General features: G+C 45.6%; 1 protein-coding gene and 1 non-coding gene across 8 annotated transcripts in view; one reads left to right on the top strand and one right to left on the bottom strand.

The window, feature by feature from the left end:
- PLEKHA2 (pleckstrin homology domain containing A2) overlaps positions 1-23,466 on the top strand; it is a 75,796-nt gene that overhangs the window by 3,573 nt on the left and 48,757 nt on the right. For 6 of the 7 annotated variants that reach the window (XM_032288150.1, XM_032288144.1, XM_032288145.1 and 3 more), the window contains exon 2: positions 11,777-11,940. In XM_032288150.1, coding sequence (XP_032144041.1) covers positions 11,800-11,940 — 141 coding nt within the window. In that variant the 5' untranslated portion in view covers positions 11,777-11,799. Of the gene's footprint in view, positions 1-1,162; positions 2,306-11,776; positions 11,941-23,466 lie in introns of those variants that run through there. The other variant, XM_032288148.1, reaches the window with a different exon arrangement.
- On the bottom strand, positions 10,848-10,990 carry LOC116558539. Its single transcript, XR_004272047.1, has one exon. It is a non-coding gene; the product is annotated as a U4 spliceosomal RNA (small nuclear RNA).

Raw genomic sequence — 23,466 nt, 5'->3', positions numbered from 1 at the left:
ATCTCAGTTGATCCACCCACCTCGGCCTCCCAAAGTGCTGGGGTTACAGGCATGAGCCACTGCGCCCAGCCGAGAATTTTTAGAGATGTGAAATGGGGTGGCTCTTGGAGTAGAGGGAAGAGTGAGGGGAACTGATGCCTATCCCTGTGAGAGGGATGTCAGAGTCACAGCTTTTTCATTGCCGTTTGCTCATTGGCGTTGGAGGATGGAGGTGCCCATGCGGCAGCTGCCTGGGCGGCTCCTGCCCTAGGTTAAGCAACTTTGCAGTGGTAATATGACCATGTGCTCCTTGTTAGGCACCCACACATGCAGTTTAACAACAACAATATTTACCCAATGTCTGGTGTCCAGCGCTTTTCACAAACTGTTTCATTTAATCCTCACAGCAGCCTTTGAAGTAGGTAAAGCAATTATCTCCATTTTGCAGATGAGGAAACAGACCCTGAAGAGTTAAGCAACTTGTCTGGGTTTGCATCCAGGTTTGTCTGGCTTGAGACTCATCATCTTTCCCTTCACTCCACTGCACAGATGGGATGGGTAACTGAAATCAACACACCCTTTTGAATGGTCATCTTCTTGCAAAATATCCCTCAAAAATACTCTCATTGGGCTGGGGGTGGTGGCTCACACCTGTAATCCCAGCACTTTGGGACACCGAGGTGGGTGGGTCACTTGAGGTCAGGAGTTCCAGACCAGTCTGGCCACCATGGTGAAATCCCTTCTCTACTAAAAAAAAAAAAAAAAGAAAATAGCTGGGCGTGGTAGTGCGTGAAGCTACTAGGGAAGCTGAGGCAGAAGAATTGCTTGAACCCAGGAGGCGGAGGTTGCAGTGAGCCTAGGTCATGCCACTGCACTCCAGCCTGGGTGACAGAGCCAGACTCCATTACACACACACACACACACATACACACTCACTCACTCATATTGGCTGGATGCAGTGGCTCATCCCTGTAATCCCAGGCTTTGGGAGGCTGAGGTGGGAGGTTCACTTGAGGTTAAGAGTTTAAGACCAGCTTGGGGAATCTAGTGAGGGCCCCATCTCTACAAAAAAAAAAAAAGTGAAAAATTAGCTAGTTGTAGTTAGTGTGTGTCTGTAGTCTCAGCTACTCGGGAGGATTTTTTGAACTCAGGAGTTTGAGGTTATAGTGAGCTATGATCGCACCACTGCACTCCAGCCTGAGCACTAGAGCAAGACGCTGTCTCTAAAAAAAATTTTTTTTTAAATACTCAATAGTAGTTATTGTCACCTGCACATTGTCCTTACCACACCCAGCCCTTCCTCCTTCCCTAAATCAGAAGCACTTGTCTTTAGAGGGACACAGCTAGGCCATTTACACTGCCCCCTCACCACTCCCCTGCCCCACCCCCAGCACTTTGCAAAAGGCCAGTAGGTCGGGGAAATGATGTTTTCTTTTCATTCTCTTGCTGCCCGTGTATGAGTACCCTCTGGTTGACATGGTCCATTATAAAATGAAGATTAGAGTTTCAGGACTCGCAGCTGTTGCTAGGGAGCCCTACAGTGAAACTGAATTTATTGTGGGGGAACTTTCACAATTCTGAAAGTTGGAGATCTCAGCTTTTACAGGCTGTGAAGCCAGCGTGGCTGCGTGCCTGCGCCATGCCCTCTCTGGTGATGATCTGACGAGCCTTCAGCCCCGGGCAGGCTTTTGTTTCCCGCAGGCTCCAACAACCACATTTTCTTTGAACATAGATGAGGCTGCTGTGAAGAGAGGTCATGAGTGCCTGAAATATTTTGTTGTTTTTGGCATCATTATTGCAGTGGTATCAATTTCCAGTTACTCCTGCTTCCCCCCCCACCCCACCCCATATTTTTTAAAAAATTCCTTCTTGAGTATCTCTTGCCCTCAACTCCAAGTTCTAGGGTCCAGTGGGGATTGGGCTATCTCAGGGTCAAGCCAGCACCCTGTCTGAACCGCCCTCATTCCTGTACATGTTTGCATTCCTCACCCTGCACTTCCTCTGGGAACTCGTTCTCAGTACATTCCCTTCTCTCGCATTTTATTCTCCCGCCTTAGACTATCTGGAATCTGCTATCATGACAGTTTCAAAATGCGGCCATATTAGAGCAGTAGGAAGTGGAGGCTTCCACACTTCATAAGTTATAATCTTTGACCCATTCTCAGGGATGTGTTCTCAAATAGTCATGCTTGCATTTTGCTGTTGTTTTTACTGGGCTTGTATCCTGTGAAGGCGCTGCTGGCTTCACAATATACCCTGATGTATACTGCAAATCTAAACACATGTGAACTCCGTTGATGTAGTCCATATCTATTCTGGCAAATAGGTGAGTGACTGCTTCATATCTCTATACCTCAGTTCCTGTCTGCTGTATTTCATAGAGTCCTATCTGGGATCTCTGATGTTATTTCCTGAAAAACTTTCTCCGGTTACCCAGTTTAGTCATTTCTGCCTGGTAGGACCTCTCGTTCACTACTGACACTGCTGCCCCCAGCTTCTGCCGTGGGAGGAGTAAGGGGACCGAAGATGTATGTACCACACACCCCACTCCTTGTCAAAAAGCAGCTTTTAAATATTTTCTGGAGCAAAATCCCAGAAATTTCTTGTCCTGCCAACACAGAATAATGTGAAAGAAACATCTCTAAATTTAAAAAATGAGTTTTTTTTTTTTATTTTTGAACTGAGGTTGTAGTAGATTATTTTGTACTTGGGTCAATACCATTTAAGGCTTTATCTCTGTTATCACTTCCTCTTATTATTTATCTCAAAAGTACGGGAGTAGTCAGGCAGATGAGTCTCCCATATTTCCCTGTGTCCCTTCTTCTGTCTCCAAATTATGTTAGCCATCTTCAAAATCAAGATGGCTATTTGGCAAACCATAGCTCTCATAACTTAATAGCTTTATAGCTTTTCTTTAAAATAAATCTATCTGGCTGGGCACAGTGGCTCATGCCTGTAATCTCAGTACATTGGAAGGCTGAGACCAGAGGATCACTTGAGCCTAGGAGTTTGAGACCAGCCTGGGCAACATACAAAAAAATTAAAAAATTAGCCGGATATGGTGGTGCACACCTGTAGTCCCAGCCACTTGGGAGGCTGAGGTGGGAGGATTGCATGAGCCTAGGAGGTGGAGGCTGCAGTGAACCATCATGGTGCCACTGTATTCCAGACTGGGTAACAGAGTGAGACCCTCTCTAAAAAAAAAAAAAATTCAATTTATTCATCTTTTCACTCATCCAGCCAGCCTCTTAATTAATTAATTAATTAATGTGTTTTGGAGACAGGGTTTCACTCCTGTCACCCAGGCTGGAGTGCAATGGTGTGAGATCTCGGCTCACTGCAACCTTCTCGTCCTAAGCTCAAGCAACTCTCCTGCCTTAGCCGGGACTACAGGTGCATACCACCTCACCTGGCACTTATTTTCAAATGTCAGTTCTATCTCCTGAGTTTCAAGAAGGAAAACTTCACTGGGAGCTCTTGTTGGGGTCCCCATTTCCATTTCCCAGAGCACTTGTTGAGGTGTAGCCCGTGTGTTGTTGGAATAGAGGAATAGCAGCATTGCGTGGGGCTGAGTATTCTGTCGGTCTGAGGACCTGGGCTCTTCCTAAGACCAGAGAGAAGGGCCAAACCCACAGGAGAAAGGAGAGGCATTCAGAGGATGTTGCCATACAAAGTAAGAAACCCAAATAGCTTGGAGGGAGCTAAAGCCCTCTGGGCTGGTGGGTGTCTGGCTCTTAGATAATTGTGAGATGTGAAATATTTATTTATTAGGTTTTGGTCTTTAAAACACCAAAAAGTTCCAAGAGAGCTATAATTTAGGCAAAGCCTTGTTTGTTTGTGGACTCTGGAGAATTGAGAAACTTTTTCTCAGATTCAAAACTTATACACTTGGGTGGGAGTCTGTGTGGAATTAAATAGCTTTCTCTCCTGCTAAATAAAGTAACACATGCTCCCTGTAGAAGATTTGGAAAAATATGTACAAGTAAATGAAATTCCACTCATAGCCCATAGATAATAACTTACTATTTTGGTGACCGTATATCTAGTTTTAAAACAGCCCATATATAGGAATATAAGAATAATATTTGGATGATTGAGAGCATATTATGCATCATTTCATTTCTTTAAAAAAACTTATGATATGGTGCGTTTTCTCCTCATTCATTAAAAATTACCTGAAAACAGAGTTTTTTGAATCATTGTGTAACATTTCCTTGCGAGCATGTCCTGTTGTTTATTTAATTATTATTATTTTTAAAGACGGGGTTTCACCATGTTGGTCAGGCTGGTCTTGAACTCCCGACCTCAGGTGATCTGCCCGCCTTGGCCTCCCTCCCAGAGTGCTGGGATGACAGGCGTGAGCCATCGCGCCCGGCCTTATTTAATTATTTTCTAACCATTATGATATTCCGGGCAGTTCCAGCTGTTTGTTACTATAAATTCTATTGCAGTTGCCATCTTTTTACTTTAATCTTTCTTTGCATCTTTGCTGATTGACTTGGATGGAATCCTAGAAGTAGAATTACTAGGTCAAAGGGTATGAACATTTTTTTCTTGTTACATATAAATAACTAATTTGCTTTCCAGAAAGGTTCATACTCCTGTCCTGGGTGTATAAGAATCCTAGAACATTTTTCAAGTAGACAACATCCGTTTTCAGCAGTGATCTTTCCCTCTCAGACCCTCTAGTGCCTCTCCATCCCATCTGGGAGATGTACTATTTTCTCAGGGTCTGGGTCTCAGCTGTCTCTTGTATATTATGAGCCTGACAAAGTTATCCGTTGCCTCGGTTCCTTGGGGCAATTTTATTCTTGGCTCAAATCTCCACTGGTGGAACCTAAGGCATGGACATGGGCAGTAGAGAGCTATTTGGGGCAGAGATACCGCCCAGTGCCCCCCCCATCCCATTTCATTCTCTGGCAGGCAGCCTTGACTCTTCTTTCTCATGAGTTGCTTCTAGTCAACTGGCAGGTGTTGGCCAGGAATCTCTCAGTTTAATTGCCATTTAACTTACTTTCTGCCACCGATGAATGGGTAACTCTGTGCAAACTCACTTTCTTTCCCCAAGTTTCACTTTTATCATTGATACTTGCTTTCATTTGTAGTACATACTTAAGAACTTGTATTCTATTTAGAACTCTGGATCATATGAAACTTCCCACTTTGTTTTTCTTATTATTAAATTACTTTTCTTTTCTTTTCTTTTTTTTTTTTTTTTTTTTTGAGATGGGGTCTTACTCTGTCACTCAGGCTGAAGTGCCATGGTGTGATCTTGGCTCACTGAAGCCTCCAATTCCAGGGCTCAAGTGATCCTCCCAACTCAGCCTCCTGAGTAGCTGGGACCACAGGTATGCATTACTATGCCTGGCTAATTTTTGTATTTTTGGTACAGATGAGGTTTTGCCATGTTGCCCAGTCTGGTCTTGAACTCCTGGTCTCAAGTAATCTGCTCACTTTGGTCTCCCAAAGTTCTGGGATCGCAGGCATGAGCCACCACACCTGGCCTGAAATGTGTTTTTTAGTTATTGGAATTATATGAGGCTATGTCTTGGTTTGGTTTGGTGTGTGTTTGTGAGTGGGGGGGTGGGGGGAGAGAGAGAGAGAGAGAGAAGGACAGGGAGGGACACAGAAAGAGGAATTCTGTACATACATACTCTTGATTTGCTTTTAATGAAGTCCAGGAAGGTAGATGAAATAGGAAACAAACATTTAAAAAATATGCAACCTCACTAGACATCATTATGTATTTGAAACTAGTAATAGTTTAAAATAATGAGAACATTCAATATATGTAAGATTATAGTGATGGTAACTATATATTGCTGGTTGCAACATAGATAAAATATTTTTAGAAAGCAATTTTGTAAAAGGACTCAAGAATTATAAAAGATTATAGCCTGGGATTTCATTGTATTATTACTTGGAATTTATTCTCTTTCCATGTAAAAGAAGAGACAAAACATGAACATATACATTTTAGCATTATTTATAATAGTGAAAAATTGGATACAGCCTCCAGTTTAATCATAGAGAAATGGTATGTAAATTATAGTAAAACCAGTCCATTAATGTTATGTAACCACTAGAAACAATGATTCTAAAGACTATGTAGCAATGTGGAAAATGCTCATGACATCATCTTCAGTTTTAAAAAGGCCAATTATGTGGATAGGGACATGAAAAAGCATGCAAATGTGAAAATTGCTGGCTGGAGTGATTGTTAAAATAATTCCAGCATTGTTATATTATATGATTTTTGCACTAAACCCAGAAAACACGAGGGAGGTTTGGCTAGGGAAGATAGGGAGCTGAGTAGGTTGGATAGAGGCCCCTTCTCTTATAGATATCCTGTGTACTTTGTTAGCTGCATGTTGTGAAGGCCGGGAAGCTACTTGCCAGATAGTTTCATTACGGTATGACAGCAAAGGTGAAAGGATCATCTAGAGAGAGGGGTATCTAGAGCTCTAACCCAGCATGAACACTTTCTTTCTTTTTTATTTATTTATTTATTTTTAGAGATGAGGTTTCACCATGTTGGCCAGGATGGTCTCGATCTCCCGACCTCAGATGATCCACCCGCCTTGGCCTCCCAAAGTGCTGGGATTACAGGCGTGAGGACTGGAGTGCAGTGACATGATCTCAGCTCACTGCAACCGCCACCTCCCGGGTTCAAGCAATTCTCCTGCCTTAGCCTCCCAAGTAGCTGGGATTACAGGTGCGCCCCACCATGTCTGGCTAATTTTTGTATTTTTAGTAGAAACGGGGTTTTACCATGTTAGCCAGGCTGGTCTCAAACTGCTGAATTCAAGTGATGCACCTGCTTCAGCCTCCCAAAGTGTTGGGATTACAGGTGTGAGTCACTGCACCTGGCCCCAGCATGAATGCTTTCCATGTTGTCCCAGGAGATGAGGGCCAGGTATTGTCAGCATGCCCACAGGCTTTCCTGGGGAACTCCTGGGATAAACCACCCTAGGTCACCCTCTGCCCAGTATTTTCACACTAGGAAACTCAGGACAAAATGAGATGTAAGGCTGGGTGTGGTGGCTCATGCCTGTAATCCCAGTACTTTGGGAGGCTTGGGGTGGGAGGATTGCCTGGGCCCAAGAGTTTGAAAACAGCTTGGGCAACATAGAAGATCCCCTTCTCTACGAAGAATTAAAAAATTAGTCCTTCACGGTGGTGTGCATCTGTAGTCCCAACTACTGGGGAGGCTGAGGCAGGAGGATTGCTTGAGCCCAGGAGATGGAGGCTGCGGTGAGCTGCAGTTACACCACTACATTCCAGCCTGGGCAACAGAGTGTGACCTGGTCTCTAAAAAATAAAAACACAAAATGAAATTTAAGATAAGTGATTTTGGCCAGGCATAGTGGCTCATGCCTGTAATCCCAGCATTTTGGGAGGCCAGGGCGGGTGGATCACCGGAGGTCAGGAATTCGAGACCAGCCTGGCCAACATGGTGCAACTGTCTCTAATAAAAATACAGAAATTAGCTGGATGTAGTAGCGCATGCCTGTAATACCAGCTACTTGGGAGGCTAAGTGACAAGAGCAAAGCTCCATCTCAAAAACAAAAAACAAAAACAAAAAATCCTATGTAACTGCCAGAGTGTTTGAGAATTAGAAAAGACTTTTTTTTTTTTTTTTTTTTGAGATGGAGTCTCAATCTGTCGCCAGGCTGGAATGCAGTGACATGATTTCTGCTCACCACAACCTCCAATTCCCTGGTCAAGCGATTCTCCTGCCTCAGCCTCCCGAGTGGCTGGGATTAGAGGCATGCACCATCACGCCCGGTTAATTTTTGTATTTTTAGTAGAGATGAATTTTCACCATGTTAGCCAGGATGGTCTCAATCTCCTGACCTTGTGACCTGCCTGCCTTGGCCTCCCAAAATGCTGGGATTACAGGTGTGAGCCACCGCGCCAGGCCAGAGAAGACATTTGGAAGCTTTGCCTTGGTCTTGGCAGGGGACTTGGGGGTGACAGCATATATATGTGCACCAAGTGTTTCCCCGTCTAAGTACCAATTACTACTAGCACTCCGCCTTCTCCCCTCACTGGGTCATTGCTATAATAGTAGAAGCTAGGGATGAGCTGGCATGGTTGATTTCCACACGGCCTCTGTGAAGAAGAGAAAGAGCCAGGGAAGATGTGGAATATGATGGTGACATGGCTGAAGAGGCGAGGACAGGGGATTCGGGAGCCTGGGGCAGCTCTGTGGACCCAATCTTAGCAGCTATTGAGACAAGGGATGTACAAATGGGATCAGAATGATCTGTCAGAAGATGAGGGTTTAGGACCTGAGGTTCACGTTGTGCGAAGCATCTGAGTGTGCTGCTGCTGCGTGGGTCAGCCAGTTAGAGCCACGTTTCTGTGTGATGCTCTGCTCTCCTGCATGCTCCGTTCTCCTGCAGCCAGTCCTTCCCCCTGCCTCCCACATTCTTGATGAGCTCTGTGACTCAGCTGCTTCTCGGGACATCTGAGCAGCCGCTTTTTTCTAGGGATAGATCTGCAGTCAGGAGATGTTGTAACCTGAATGCTTATCTTTCCCGTGGGTCCGTGAGGGCCCTCTCCCACCTCGAGGCCCCTGAAACAAAATTGGACTTTGGGAGGATTGTAGAAAGAGTGCCTTCTTTAGCCCCTGACTTCAGAAAAAGACAGGCATGACCAGAGGCGGTGGCTCATGCCTGTAACCCCAACACTTTTGGAGTCTGAGGTGGGTGGATCACCTGAGGTCAGGAGTTCGAGACGAGCCTGGCCAACATGACAAAACCCATCTTTACTAAAAATACAAAAATTAGCCGGGCGTGGTGGCATACACCTGTAATCCTAGCTACTCAGGACACTGAGGCAGGACAATCACTTGAACCTGAGGAGGCGGAGGTTGCAGTCAGCCCAGATCATGCCATTGCACTCCAGTCTGGGCAACAGAGCGAGACTCCATCTCAAAAAGAAAAAAAAGAAAAAGACAGGCATGATGGATCCTGCAGGCTAAAAGGAGAAATTTGAGAGCCAGTGTTAAGTTGGACACCGTGCTTACCGACTGGGCTCAGAGACAGCTTTGCTCTTCCACGGCAGCTTGTGTATTTCCTCTGATGCCTCAGGAGTAGTGATAGTTTTTGCAGCCCCTGCAAATTCTGTCTCCGTGACTGGTTTGGCATCAAGGGGGTTTGCCTGGTTTTCTTGGGGTGCTGGGGATCATTCTGAACAGGCAGCTCTGCACCCTCCCAGAAGGCAGACCCAGCCCTTCTGGCGGGACTCCCGTTTCCCCACCACCCCAGGGAGCTGTGGCTTCTCTCCAGGATATGCTCCCCCCACCCCAGCCAGCGCCGGACTGCTTCCCTTGCTGCCTTTGACCCAGTGTCTGCTGCAAGACTTCACGTTCCTCCCGTGGCGTCTGTTCCTCATTCTTGCCTGTGCCTGTCTGTCTCCTGTTTCTGAACTCAAACTTGCTCCGTGGTGAAACTGGAGCTGGGATGGAAGCGTTGTTCGAGGAGGCACTGGGTCCGTCCACAGGTGCTATATGGAAGGATGCTGCTTTGGGCAGGGGTGTGCTTCCCCCAGCCTCTGCTGTGCGGCAAGACGTCCTTCTCCTCTGCTGTGTTTCCCAAACCTCCTCTGCCCACTGCTGATCCTTCTCACCACCTCTTTTAAGGCAGCTCCTCTGACTTCTGTAGCTGTGCTGTTTCACCTCTGCCCTGTTTCTCCCCTGCTTTGCTATTTGTCCTTTATCCTTTCTCAGTGAGTGGCTGTGGGATCCCCAGACGTCTCCCTGATGTCTTTGTCTTCTGTCCCCCTGACCTCACCTGGATCAAGGGATTCGTGGGTCACTGGTATCCATGTGTGTGTTTGGGGGACATTTGTTTCTAGGGGCTGCCTCTCAGCACTGCCCCTTGTGGGGGTGGGAGAGACCACCACCAATTGCCACCAATAGCCACATCACCAATTGCCATCCTTACTTAGAATTGGCCTGATCCGAATCTGCCTGGTGTCACCCTGTGGGAGGGTGTCTCCCTCTGGGCCTGCAGGACCAGGGCTGTCGAGTCTCTGTACCTCACCCACTGACCAGTGTTCTGTTGCAGGGGATGGCCTGAGCCGGCCATCTCACAAGTTTGTGTGGCTGTGGACAGAGGGCCTCCATGGACTGGGGCTATTTGGCCACCATGAACTTTGCTCTGTTGGAGTCATCAGTCATCTGAGGGCCTAGGGGTTAGGACTTCCACATAGGAATTTTGAGAGGACATAATTCAGCCCACAACAGTGACAGCAAAATGACATAAGAGTTGCTGGGCCAGGGCTGTGACCCTACCTCAAGGATCCAGAAACCTCTTGCCTTTTAATCTCTTAGTATCTTCATGGAGCTGCAGAGGCTGTCCTTTGTGACTTAATTCCTGGCAGAATTTTCGAAAAATTTTTTTATGTTTAATTTTTGTGGGTACATAATAGGTGTCTATATTTATGGGGTATATGAGGTGTTTTGATACAGGTTTGCAGCATGTGACAGTCACTTCATGGAAGATGGGGTATTCATTCCTCAAGCGTTTATCCTTTGTGATATAAACTGTCCAGTTATACGCTTTTAGTTTTTATTTTATTTTATTGAGACAGAGTTTCACTCTTGTTGCCCAGGCTGGAGTGCAATGGCATGATCTTGGTTCACTGCAACATTTGCCTCCTGGGTTCAAGAGATTCTCTTACCTCAGCCTCCAGAGCAGCTGGGATTACAAGCATGTGCCACTATGCCCAGCTAATTTTTTTTGTGTATATATATATATATATATGTATGTATGTATATATATACACATACGTATGTATGTGTGTATATAGACACAAATATATATGTACATATATTTGTGTCTATATACACACATATATATATATACAAAATACATATATTTTACTATACATATATATGCTGGGCATATATATATATAAAATATATATATATTTTTCAATTAGCAATAATTGCACCTCGGATAAACCTCATTGGCTACGATACTGCCACTGCGCAAAGCTATTTTTTTTATTTTTAATAGAGATGGAGTTGCACCTTGTTGCCCAGGCTGGTCTCGAACCCCTGACCTCAAGTGATCCACCCACCTCGGGCTCCCAAAGTGCTGGGATTACAGGCATCAGCCACCATGTCCAGCCTCTTTTAGTTATTTGAAAATGTACAATTAAATTATTATTGACTATAGTTATTCTGTTGTACTATCAAATAGTAGGTCTTATTCATTCTTTCTAACTATTTTTTTTGTAGCCATTAACCATCCCCACCTCCTCCCCAGCCCACTACCCTTCCCAGCCTTTGGTAACCATCCTTCTACTATCTCCATGAGTTCAATTGATTTGATTTTTGGATCCCACAGATCCCACAAATGAGTGAGAACATGAGATGTTTGTCTTTCGTTGGCTGGCTTCTTTCACACATAATGATCCCCAGTTCCATCCATGTTGCTGCAAAGGACAGGATCTAGTACTCCATTGTATATATAAGCCACATTTTCTTTATCCATTTATCTGTTGACGGCCACTTAGGTTGCTTGCAAATCTTAGCTATTGAGAACAGGGCTGTAATCCTGGGCACATAGAGCCTCGGAAAAGTGCATGGAATATGTGTGAATGCATTTTTATGGGTGCTTAATATTGGGAGTGGTTTCCAGGGTTTGTGGTGGAACATTCGGTGCCCCACAGAAGGAAGCTGGTGAGAGTCTCAGTCCAGCTTCTGGGAAAGATTCCCGCAGGTCCTGAGGCAGAGCTGCTTCATCTTCGTTCTCATCAGCACCTCCCTCCTGTGCGCAGGGTGATGTGAGCAGAGCCCAGGAATGCCTTATGTGGATCGGCAGAACCGAATCTGTGGGTTTCTGGACATCGAGGAGCATGAGAACAGTGGCAAGTTTCTGCGGAGGTACTTCATTCTGGACACCCAGGCCAACTGCCTCCTCTGGTACATGGACAACCCCCAGGTGAGATTCTTGGGTCAGTGGGAAGGGGTGGGGTGACTGGGTGCCCATCACTGCGCTGGAGGAATGCACACGGGGTTAGCCTCCAGGCCTAGGCTCATGAGTAACACAACCTGAGGATCAGCAGGGAGAGGTCAACTCTACAACACACACAGACACACACACACATACACGCACACACGAACATTCATGTGCACATACACCACACACACACCCCATACACACATACCACACAGACACACATACCTCATACACATGCATCTCATACACACACACCACACCTACCATACAGACATCACACATATACACATGCACACACCATATACACACTACACAGATGTACACATGCATACACCACATACACATACCATGCACGACACACACCATACACACACATATATATACATACATACACCATACACACATACATGCCCCCATACACACACACCACACCCACATACACACAACTCATACACATACACCATAACACACACAGACACACACACACATGCACACACGAACATTCATATGCACATATACCACACACATACCCCATACACACATACCACACAGACACACACACACATGAACATTCATGCACACATACACCACACACACACCCACATACACACATACCACACAGACACACACACCTCATACACATGCATCTCGTACATACACACCACACATACCATACAGACATCACACATATACACATGCACACACCATATACACACTACACAGATGCACACATGCATACACCACATACACATACCACACACGACACACACCATACACACATATATATATACATACATACACAGGCAGACACATACATACACCTTATACACACATATCACAACCATACACACACCAGACACACCATACACACACACATGCCCCCATACACACACACCACACCCACATACACACACAACTCATACACACACCATAACACACACACAGACACACACACACACCCCATACACACACACTCCCATACATACACACCACATGCGCATATACCCCACGTACACACAGACACATACAGACACATATTATAGGCACACACATACCATACACACCACACACACACACACACACACACACACACACACACAGACACACACACACAGGAAACCGTCTCAGATCTTAGCTTGGAGAGAAGGACGCTCTCCTGACCCTGGCATCTGGTGTCTGTTCTCTCGCATAGAGGCCAGCCAGGATCTGCCTGTGAGATCCAAGTCCTGCATCCAGGCTCCAAGGCATGGCTTGTTTCCTGTCACTTCTCTCTAGGGCTGTGGCCTGTGGCTGCTCCTGCTCTTGTAGTCTGGGGGCCCATCCCCAGCAGAGAGTGTGACCTGCTTCCCTCAGCTGGACGCACGTTGGACTTCTTTGGTCTCCTGACTCAGGAAGCCCTAGAATCCTGGATTGGAGGTGCCCTTGGAGGCCACCCAGTTTTGTTTCCTCATGGTGCAGATAAGAAGAGAGCCTCTGACACTGCACTGAATGTAGTCAAGGACGTGGCCAGAATTAGGTGACTTGCTGAGCATCTTGTGGAGGTCAGGCACAAAGATGGGGGCCACCTATCTTTGATTGCTATGTCTGGGAGTCCCTGGAGTCATCTCTGCTCTGGGAACAAGTTGCTTCGCCCTGATTTGGGATCTCAAGGCTTTTCTTATTCTGGCCCTGAGTGCTGCTAGCTCTTTCCCTCCCCCACCCTTGAGCAATTTGGTGTTTGAATGAGCCTTCAAACACTGGCGTGACCTCTGAACAGCGAGGTCATAGGTTGTGGCTGTGTTGGGATGTAGAAGGGTGTGAGGTCTGGGATTTGGCTTTGGTTCTGAGGTTTGGGAAGAGGAAATTCTGGATGTCCTGGGGATGGAGTTGTGTTTTAAGATGTGTTGTGGAAAACGAGTTATGTGAATCTCTAGGTCATTGTCCAGGGACTAATCATCTAGTGGCCTTGGGCATTTGAGAAAAACAGTACAGATGCGGAAAACGTACTTAGAAAGTCAGCTGCTGCTAATTGCCTTCTCCAGGAAAGATTAACCCTAAGTATAACTGAGCCCCATGTTTCACCCTGCAGCCCTGATAAACCTGTTGCTTATTTTCGTTTGAAGTGCTGAGTATTCAGAATGAACCCTTTCTAGGCACATGGTGACACCCTCAGCTCAGCCTGGAATGCTGCTATTTGTCATGTAATGGGCCTAGTTTGCCTTCAGGTCCTGTGATATCATTTTCCCTTCCTTTGCTCTTTTCTTTTCTCTTTTTTTTGAGACAGAGTGTCACTCTGTCACCCAGGCTGGAGTGCAGTGGAACTATCTTGGCCCACTGCAACTTCTGCTTCCTGGATTCAAGTGATTCTCCTGCCTCAGCCTCCTGAGTAACTGGGATTACTAGCACATACCATTGTGCCCAGCTAATTTTTGTTATTTTTAGTAGAGACGGGGTTTTACCATGTTGGCCAGGCTGGTCTTGAACACCCGACCTTAAGTGATCTGCCTGCTTTGGCCTCCCAAAGTGCTGGGATTACAGGCTTGAGCCACCATGCCCAGCCTTTTTTTTTTTTTTTTTTAAATTTGGGGTCTTACTCAGTTGCCCAGGCTGGATTGCAGTGATGCAGTCAGAGCTCACTGCAGCCTCAAACTCCTGGGATCAAGGGATCCTCCCACCTCAGCCTCCCATGTAGCTGGGACTACAGGTGTGTGCCACCACACTGGGCTAATTATTTTTATTTTTTGTAGAGATTTGGGGTTGGGGGGGTCTTACTATGTTGACCAGGCTGGTCTCCAACTCCTGGTTTCAAGTGATGCTCCTGCTTTGGCCGGAGTTAAGTCTTTGTTGCCAGTAGACTTGGCTTTGGGCACACCAGAGATGAGCCCTGGGTAACTTATGGGTCTTCGAATTCCCTCTTCATTCTCCTTCTTTGTGTACTTCCTCCCACTCACCTGCCATCTGAGCGCAAGTCATTCGAATGGATTTTTGTCTTGATTTACCTGCTTCATGCCATGCTTTCCCACTAGGGCTATGCTTCACCCAAATTGACTTGCTTCGGGAATCCTATCTGGCTGTTGCCAGCTGCCTCCCTGGAGAGTTGGATCCTTCTTTACACCATGGGTCACGGACTGAGACTTGTGCTGTCAGTGGCAAATCACCCAGGACCACAGTGGCACCATCTTGGAACGTGAATATTGACAGTTGTCAGGATTCCCCTCACTCTGATTTGATTGTCACTGGGGACCAGAACCTGCGCTAAGCCTGGACGCTGTGCCTTGGGCAGCCTTCTAGACTCTCTGGGGTCAGCCTCTGCAACACGTTCCCCAGCCCAGGTCAGGCCCTTACTCTTTCATGCCAGCTGAGATCTCAGAGTGTTTTGTGGTAGAAGCTTCTTTGAGTTTGAATTACCAGGTAGAACTCACTAGTGGCCCACTGCTGGGGATTCTCTACGTTTTCCTGGGAAGCAGTAGAGCTTACCTGGCTTGGCATATTCTTGAAAAAGGAGAGTCTTGCTATATAATACAGAAATAGTTCGGGACATTTTCTTCTTCCGTGGTTGGGTTAGTTCTTTGCCGTGTGAATGGCCAAATAGCCACTCCAGATTTAAATGTGGGTGTTTCAGGTAAGTTATAAAATGGTATTAGTGAGCATTTATTACTGAATGCCAAGCACACTTCATTGGGTTTTTATTTCATTCTGACAACAAGTCTAATTGGTAGGTATTATTGCCCTCATTCTGAAGATGAGGTAGGTGAGGCTGGCAGGGGAAGAATTTGCCTGTGGTTACATGATAAGAAAGTAGCACAGCTGAGATTCTAACCCTGGCAGCCTAACTCTAGTGCCCCTGCCATTATTGCTGATAATGAGACAGGCATCTAAGGGTGTCTTGGGAGAACGGAGAGCCTGCAAAGGTAGTTTCTGATTAAGAAAGAGAAACCTGAGGACTCTCGGGGCTGGGAGGTCCTAGAAGGTAGGGCACTTGTGTGGCTTAGTTTTTGATCATAGCGTCCAGCATTTAATAAATATGTGTTCATTGAATGAACGAATGAATGAATGAACTAACGAGGGCCAGGGAAGGAAGTGGTTAGAAGTCAGGTCCTTGGGGAATGTGGAGCGCCCAACATTGCTTTCCTGGGACTGGGGATAGGGCCAAAATGGAATGGAAGCTCTCTAGAAAGAGGCATCCTGGGGATTTTGGTCTGGAGATTTTGATCCATTCTTACGAAGAGAGGCATTGAGAACTGTGTGTGGTCGTTGAACATCTTTATTTGATAGGAAAAAGGAGACCCCTGATAATGTTTTCTTAGTTGTTTAATAGGCAGTAATAAGCAGAAGATTTTTGGACCCAGGTCTCCTATCCTTGTGTTGAAGCCTCCTGGTAGCTGGTGTTCGCTGAGCCTAAATCTGCTATTGCTGCAGCTACTTCTGTTATTACTAATTGCAGCTTATATTTACTAAGTGGTTGTCATGTACCAGCTGTGGTATGAAATGCTTTGAACTTCTCAGTAATCCCAGGGCCCAGGGTCTCCCGTCCCTCTTCGCTCCTGGTTGTGCAGGTGGTAAACGCAGAGCTGGAGCCAGGTCCATCTGACTTGGGTGTGCAGCCTCCCTTTGTCTGCCTCTCTCCCCTACTGACGTTTGTGCCCAGCCCTGTGCAAGGTCCTGTAGATGATGTGGAAAATGAGGCCTTTGCCACCAGGACACTTCAGCCTTCGTTGGGGCGAGGAAAACAACACACAGAAAACCATGGTGCTAATAATCCTGGCATATCATTATAACAGGGTAGCATATTATTAAGTGCCAGTGTCAGTGCCTGGATGCCAGTATTTGGGATGAAAGAGAAGGGGTTGCCATTTTCCTTTGCTGCCACCCGGAAGGGAACGATGTAAGGCTTGGAGGTAGAGTCTCATACGGAAAGTTCTCAGGCTGGGGAGATGGGAGATAAAGGTTGCAATCTTGGCTCTGCCAATAAGTTGATTTACATCTTAGGCAAGTCATCTATCCTGTGGAGTGTGGGCACTCTAGGTGATCCTTCCACCACCACACCCGGCTAATTTTTGTGTTTTAGTAGAGATGGGGTTTCACCATGTTGGTCAGGCTGGTCTCCAGCTTCTGACCTCAAATGATCTGACCGCCTTAGCCTCCCAAAGTGCTGGGATTACAGGCGTGAGCCCCCTCGCTGATTCTCTAGGTGATCCTTAACCTACCTTTTATCCCTTAATTTCCTAAGAACAGGAGATCCTGGAGTTCAGTAGCACTATTAACATATTTACTAAATTTGTTCGGTGTGCCAGATGCTTGTCTAGATACTGCGGCTACATCAGTGAACAAGACAGTCTTTGCCTTCATAGAGTTTATGCTGTTTTTGGGGAAATAAACAATTAAATACAAATGGGGTGGGGAGAGCTGGGGGCCCCCTTTCATAGAGGAGGTGTCACTAGATCCAGATGTTGAAGGATGTGTGAGGTTCATTTTTGCTATACATTATTCACATTTGCAGAGCATTTTGTGGGTTTTCACTTACTTTGCCTTTTTATTTTTTATTTATTTATTTTTTTGAGACAGAGTCTTACTCAGTTGCCCAGGCTGGAGTGCAGTGGCATGATCTCAGCTCACTGCAACCTCCACCTCCCAGGTTCAAGCAATTCTCTTGCCTCAGCCTACTGAGTAGCTGGGATTACAGGTGCGTGCCACTATGCCTGGCTAATTTTTGTGTTTATTAGATGCGGGGATGTCATCATGTTGGCCAGGCTGGTCTTGAACTCCCGATGTCAGGTGAACCACCTACCTCGGCCTCCAAAGTGCTGGGTTACAGGCCTGAGCCACCACGCCTGGCCTGGTTTTCACATACAAGATGTCATTTCATTGTTATACCCACCCTGACCCAAGCAGAGCTGAGGAGATGGCGGAGGGCATTCTAAGTGTGGGAAACAAAAGTCATTGTGGGGTAAAGGAAGGGGAGTGAGCTCGCCTGGTTGGAGGGGCATTTAAGGTCAGAGTCCCCAGAAGAAGACCCTAAGATGAGGAGTCAGGTGCTCAGACAAGATCTGTTGGCAAGTTATTTGCTAAGGAAACGTTCCCGCGGGGACTGTGAAGATTGCTGGGGAAGGAGGACAGGGAAGGAAGAAGGCCAGACAAGGGTGTGAGCTCAGGTAGAAATCTGAGCAAGTCTCCTTTCACCGTGGGCCTGCAGGAGCTCTGGGGTGAGTCACGCCTCAGCCTTGTCTCAGGGAGCTGGGCTTTCTTGTGTCTGCATCGGCAGTCCTGGCTCCAGCTCTGCACCTGTGACAGAATGGCTTCTGGCAGCCCAGAGGCAGTTCTCTGAAGCCGAGCTGCGGATGCAGGCCCTGGAAGGCACAGCCAAATGGCAAAAAGAAATGGAGGGAATTTGGGAGGCCAGTGGCAATGTCTGCTAGATGGGCGTACAGTAGGGGCTTGTCAGGGATCAGAACACAGCATGGGCCAGGCACAGCCTTAAATGTCTGGCAGAATTTAGAATCAGGGTGGTTAAGTAATGAATCAAGGCTTCTCATACGGGCAGTGGTAACTCTAAAGTGATACAAAACAAAAACTCATTAGCTAAAAAGGACCCATATAAATGGAAAGTCTCAGTATTATTGATGATGGACACTGATTTGGCTAATGCATTTAAAAATCAATATGTTGATAATATCAAGCAAACATAATTTTAAAAAATGATAATAAGGACATTCAGCATGAGATCTACCCTTTTAACAGTTTTTTTTTTTTTTGAGATGGAGTTTCACTCTTGTTACCCAGGCTGGAGTGCAGTGGCTCGAACTCAGCTCACTGTGACTTCTGCCTCCCAGGTTCAAGTGATTCTCCTGCCTCAGCCTCCCTAGTAGCTGGGATTACAGGCACCCACCACCACACCCAGCTAATTTTTTTGTATTTTTAGTAGAGACAAGATTTCACCATGTTGGCCAGGCTGGTCTTGAATTCCTGACCTCAAGTGATCCACCTGCCTCGGCCTCCCAAAGTGCAGGGATTACAGGTGTGAGCCACCGTGCTCGGCCCCCATTTAACAAATTTTTAAATGCACGATACCGTATTGTTAACTATAGGCATGATGTAATACAGCCAGTCTCCCCCATCTAGAACTTACTCATCTTGCATGCAATCAAGTAATTCTTGAACAGAAACAAATGCTGGCTGGATTTTCCTTAGAATGTTACTACAGTATTATAGCACTAGTGCTTGCATTTTAATTTCACATTGGTTTCCGTCATGATAGAGGAGATGAAATTTCTGAGGGCCTTAGGGCTGCTCTACTCTAGTGCAGAAATCTGCAGGGTAACTATGTTCCAGTTGCATAGTATTGCTTATGTCCCATGCCTCTAATGTCCACTTGGCTAAGTAATTGCAAGACCAAATTCTATGGCCCTGCACAAAGAGACAACAGATGGGTGAAAACAATATTCCACTAGATTGCTGGTCTTGTCAAATTTACTCTGTCAAATGTTTTTTTTTTCCTCTTTCTCCAAAAAATACGGAGATGCTTTTACTTTCCAAAGACCATGGTATGACTCATGGATTATCAAATAACCAAAACGATAGCATGGCTCTTGGTAACACTGGGATGCCAATGAAAGCCCTTTGCTTTTATTTTATTTTTTTTAAATAAGCTGAAAGCAGTTCTTTCCATTGATGGGGTGAAGAGCATTAGCCATGTTGGTAACAAGATAGATATTTGGTGCATTTTAGTAGAAAGCATAAAAAAGTATGGGAGGACGTTATAATAACACATAATGTATAATGGACAATACTGTTGTTTTAAAGGCTAGGTGAAAATTGGCATTTTTTTTTTTAATGTGAAACTTTCCTAAGCAAATTTTGGCTGAAAGCCAGGAATAATTTTTGCATCGTATGCTTCAACCTGTCAAAATGCCAGGAACCAGGAAATAACGTTCTTTAAAAATTGGGCAGTAGCGGACGTGGTGGCTCATGCCTGTAATCCTAGTACTTTGGAAGGCCGAGGCAGGCGGATCATGAGGTCAGGAGATCGAGACCCTCCTGGCTGACATGGTGAAACCCCGTCTGTACTAAAATACAAAAAAAATTAGCCGGATGTGGTGGTGCCTGCCTGTAGTCCCAGCTGCTCGGGAGACTGAGGCAGGGGAATCGCTTGAACCTGGGAGGGCGGAGGTTGCAGTGAGCCCAGATCAAGCCACTACACTCCAGCTTAGGAGACAGAGCGAGACTCTGTCTCAAAAAAAAAAAAAAAAAAAAAACTTGGTCCGTAAATGCACATGGTGCAAAATTTCAAAAGCAGGAAAGCAGAGTTGGTGACAAATTTCTCCCTTCCACTTCAGTCCCCTGGGCAGCCAGTCTTAACAGTTTCTTGTGTCTGTCTAGAGATGATCTCTGCCTATGAGGCTGTCTCCTAAGATCATGATAACTTTTAGATCTTCAGTAATTGTTTGGGCAAAGTGTCTTAAATTCATGGATTTTGTGTAATTGGTATCTTAACTATCCATGTGGATACGCGATTTCCAGAAGTCAGTAGAATTGCTGATGTGCTTTTGTCTATAGGGTGTTAGAGTAAGAACTCAGAATCCTATGGTTAAAAAAAAATCTCAAAAGAAGATTTTAAGTGACAGATCTCTACTTTTACCAAATGCAAATTTTGCTAAGGGTAAAATTATTATTATTATTATTATTTATGTATTTATTTTTTTTAAATAAGACGGGGTTTCACCATGTTGGTCAGGCTGGTCTTGAACTCCCAGCCTCAGGTGATCTGCCCGCCTCGGCCTCCAAAGTGCTTGGATTACAGGCGTGAGCCACTACACCTGGTCGGGTAAAATTATTATTAAAAAGTACTTAAAAAAATTTTTTTTTTAGAGACAGGGTTGCACTCTGTCTCCGAGACTGGAGTGCAGGGGCGCAATCACAGCTCACTGCTGGATTTGACCGGGCCTGCTCAAAACATGTTTAGAATTAAAATTATATGTGGGCTTTTGAGAGCTTAATGTAAAATAAAAAAGTGCAATTTTGCTTTATGTGTTTTCTGTAGCCATCGTATTTTTAAAACAATTCATATCTTTATAACAGGATGTATTTTGTCTAAATTAAAAAAAATTAAAAACTAAGCAGCACATTGAAACAGTTGTGTTAAGCTTTAGCACTACTCAGTATTAAAGTCTAAGCAGCTAAAACAGATGGAAGCTATGAAACTTAGCAGAGGTTAAATAACTACTGCAAAACCATAGTGATGACTGTACTGTTTTCTCAAAACTTCTCTTTGCTTACATGTTGTTGTCAGATTTTAACTTCAACATTTGTTCAATGTATTTATTATATACATCTCTTTCTATATTTATATATCTAGTTATGTACCAAAGAATGCTATGGCCAGACATGCTGGCTCATGTCTGTAATGGTACACCAGGCTGAGGCGGGAGGTTCAGTTGAGGCCAGGAATTTGAAACCATCCTGGGCAACATAGGAAGACTCCATCTCTACAAAAAAATAAAAATAAAAAAATTAGGCAATCATGGTGACGTACGCCTGTAGTCCCAGGTACTTGGGAGGCTGAGGTGGGAGGATCACTTGAGCTCAGGAGTTAGAGGCTGCTGCAGTGAGCTGTGATCACGACACTATACTCCAGCCTGAGTTACACAACAGGACCCTGTCTCAAAAAAAAGTTATTTTATTAATTTCTTATCATTTAAATTGTGTCTCTAAGGCAAAGGAGGTTATTGCATGTTTGGGAGAGGGGTTCATATTAGATTTTGCTTCAGGGCCCAGTTTTATTAGTTTTGTCAGTTGAGCATAGGACAACATGATGAATACATTCATTAAGGAAACATCCATTTTTGAGCCTCCTGTCCTCATCTGCAATATACGGTAATGATATCAATGATCTCTACCTGGGACATTGTTGCTGTGAAGAGTAAATAATGTATGTGAAAATGCTTTGATAGCTCTAAAGTGCTGCAGATGTTATCTGTTAAGAGAGTTTGTTCTGGCCAGGACATCGGATGGATGGGGAGGTGGGGTGAGCAGGAGCTGGAGATGACAGCTGGGGATTTGTCACAGAGCTTCCTGATATGCCTGAGGTGCTGGGAATGGAGAGGAGGGGGGTGGGTTTAGAGGCCACATGAGGGAAGAATCTTTGAAAGCTTAGTACCTGGATGACTGGGGAAAGGAGGTGGGATTACTGACAGAGATTAGGGAGGGGAGAGGGAAACCAACGAGAAGTGGGAGGGGAAATGACATTGAGTTTGAGGCTGGTTTGAAGAAAGGGTTGATGGAGTTGGCTTATTGGGTTTACAGCTTTAGAACCACTTAGGTGGCCCACACTCAGAGTTGGGACCCAAATTCGTGCAGGAGATTATCTGAATCCCAGGCTTCTGATCTGGTGTTTTTGGTTTTGTTTTGTTTTTCTTTTTCTTTTTGAACTGGTGTCTCACTCACTCTGTCACCCAGGCTGGAGTGCAATGGTGTGATCTCGGCTCACTGCAACCTCCACCTTCCAGGTTTAAGTGATTCTCCTGCCTCAGCCTCCCGAGTAGCTGGGTTTACAGGTGCATGCCACCATGGCTAATTTTTGTATTTTTAGTAGAGATAAGGTTTCACCATGTTGACCAGTTTGGTCTCGAACTCCTGACCTCAAGTGATGCACCCACCTCAGCCAAAGTGCTGGGATTACAGGCATGGGCCACCACACCCAGCCTGACCTGGTCTTTAAGTCTCTGTCACCAGAGTTGGAAGACAGAATAAAGGGAATGGGGGGTGCGATGGCCAAGAGACTTACACACAGCGAACCTCATCCTATCTAAAGCTGATTTCTTGTTGTCTGTCAACAAGAAATTGACATCCAAGTAATAGAATGAAAACAGTAAACCCATGCAGCGGAGGATGATATAGAATCTACTTGTCCTAAAGGGAAAGATTAAATATACACTTTGAACTGGAGAATGGGGAGAGTGGCTATTAGCATGTCCTGTGTTCCCACCTTAGCATCAGCAAGTAGACCTATAGGGCAGAGGGGAGGAGAGGTGTTTGGCACCAGAGCAGCAGGTAGAGCCATGGCCCAGGTCACCTGATGCCTGGCAATTGCTTGGCTCCCTGCTTTGGTTGCCCGTGTCAGGGCGAGGGCTTTGGAATGTGGGGCAGCAGCAGCTGTGCTCCTCCTTCCCAATCCTGTCACACCCCTCTCCTGCATTCAAACGTCTACCCCGAGCTGTATCCCTTTTGGAGACATGTTCTTTACTATGAGTCTAGATGGCCTTGGCTTTTGGTGGCTGAACTATGGTTTCAGCTCACGGACAGCCATGTCAGCTTGTGTCCTAGTTTTGGGATTAGCAGGGATGTCCCCTCCCTCCTCCTGCTAGCTGCATTTTACTGCCTGTTGGACACTCCAAGGGCCTGTAAGAGAAGGCCAGATGGTACCAGCATCTCTCCTTCCTTCCACTTTTCCTCTCTGAATCCCTGGTCTATTGGAGTTTGGCACCCAAGAACCAGTTGGACAAGTTCCTGCCCTGCCCAGCTTGGGCAATGACA

Source organism: Sapajus apella, unplaced genomic scaffold (genome assembly GCF_009761245.1).
Source record: "Sapajus apella isolate SASKATOON/1434 unplaced genomic scaffold, GSC_monkey_1.0 scaffold21, whole genome shotgun sequence".
Classification (NCBI taxonomy): Eukaryota; Metazoa; Chordata; class Mammalia; order Primates; family Cebidae; genus Sapajus; species Sapajus apella.
The sequence above is the reverse complement of the archived record's forward strand: the minus strand, read 5'-3'. Positions and strand labels throughout refer to the sequence as shown.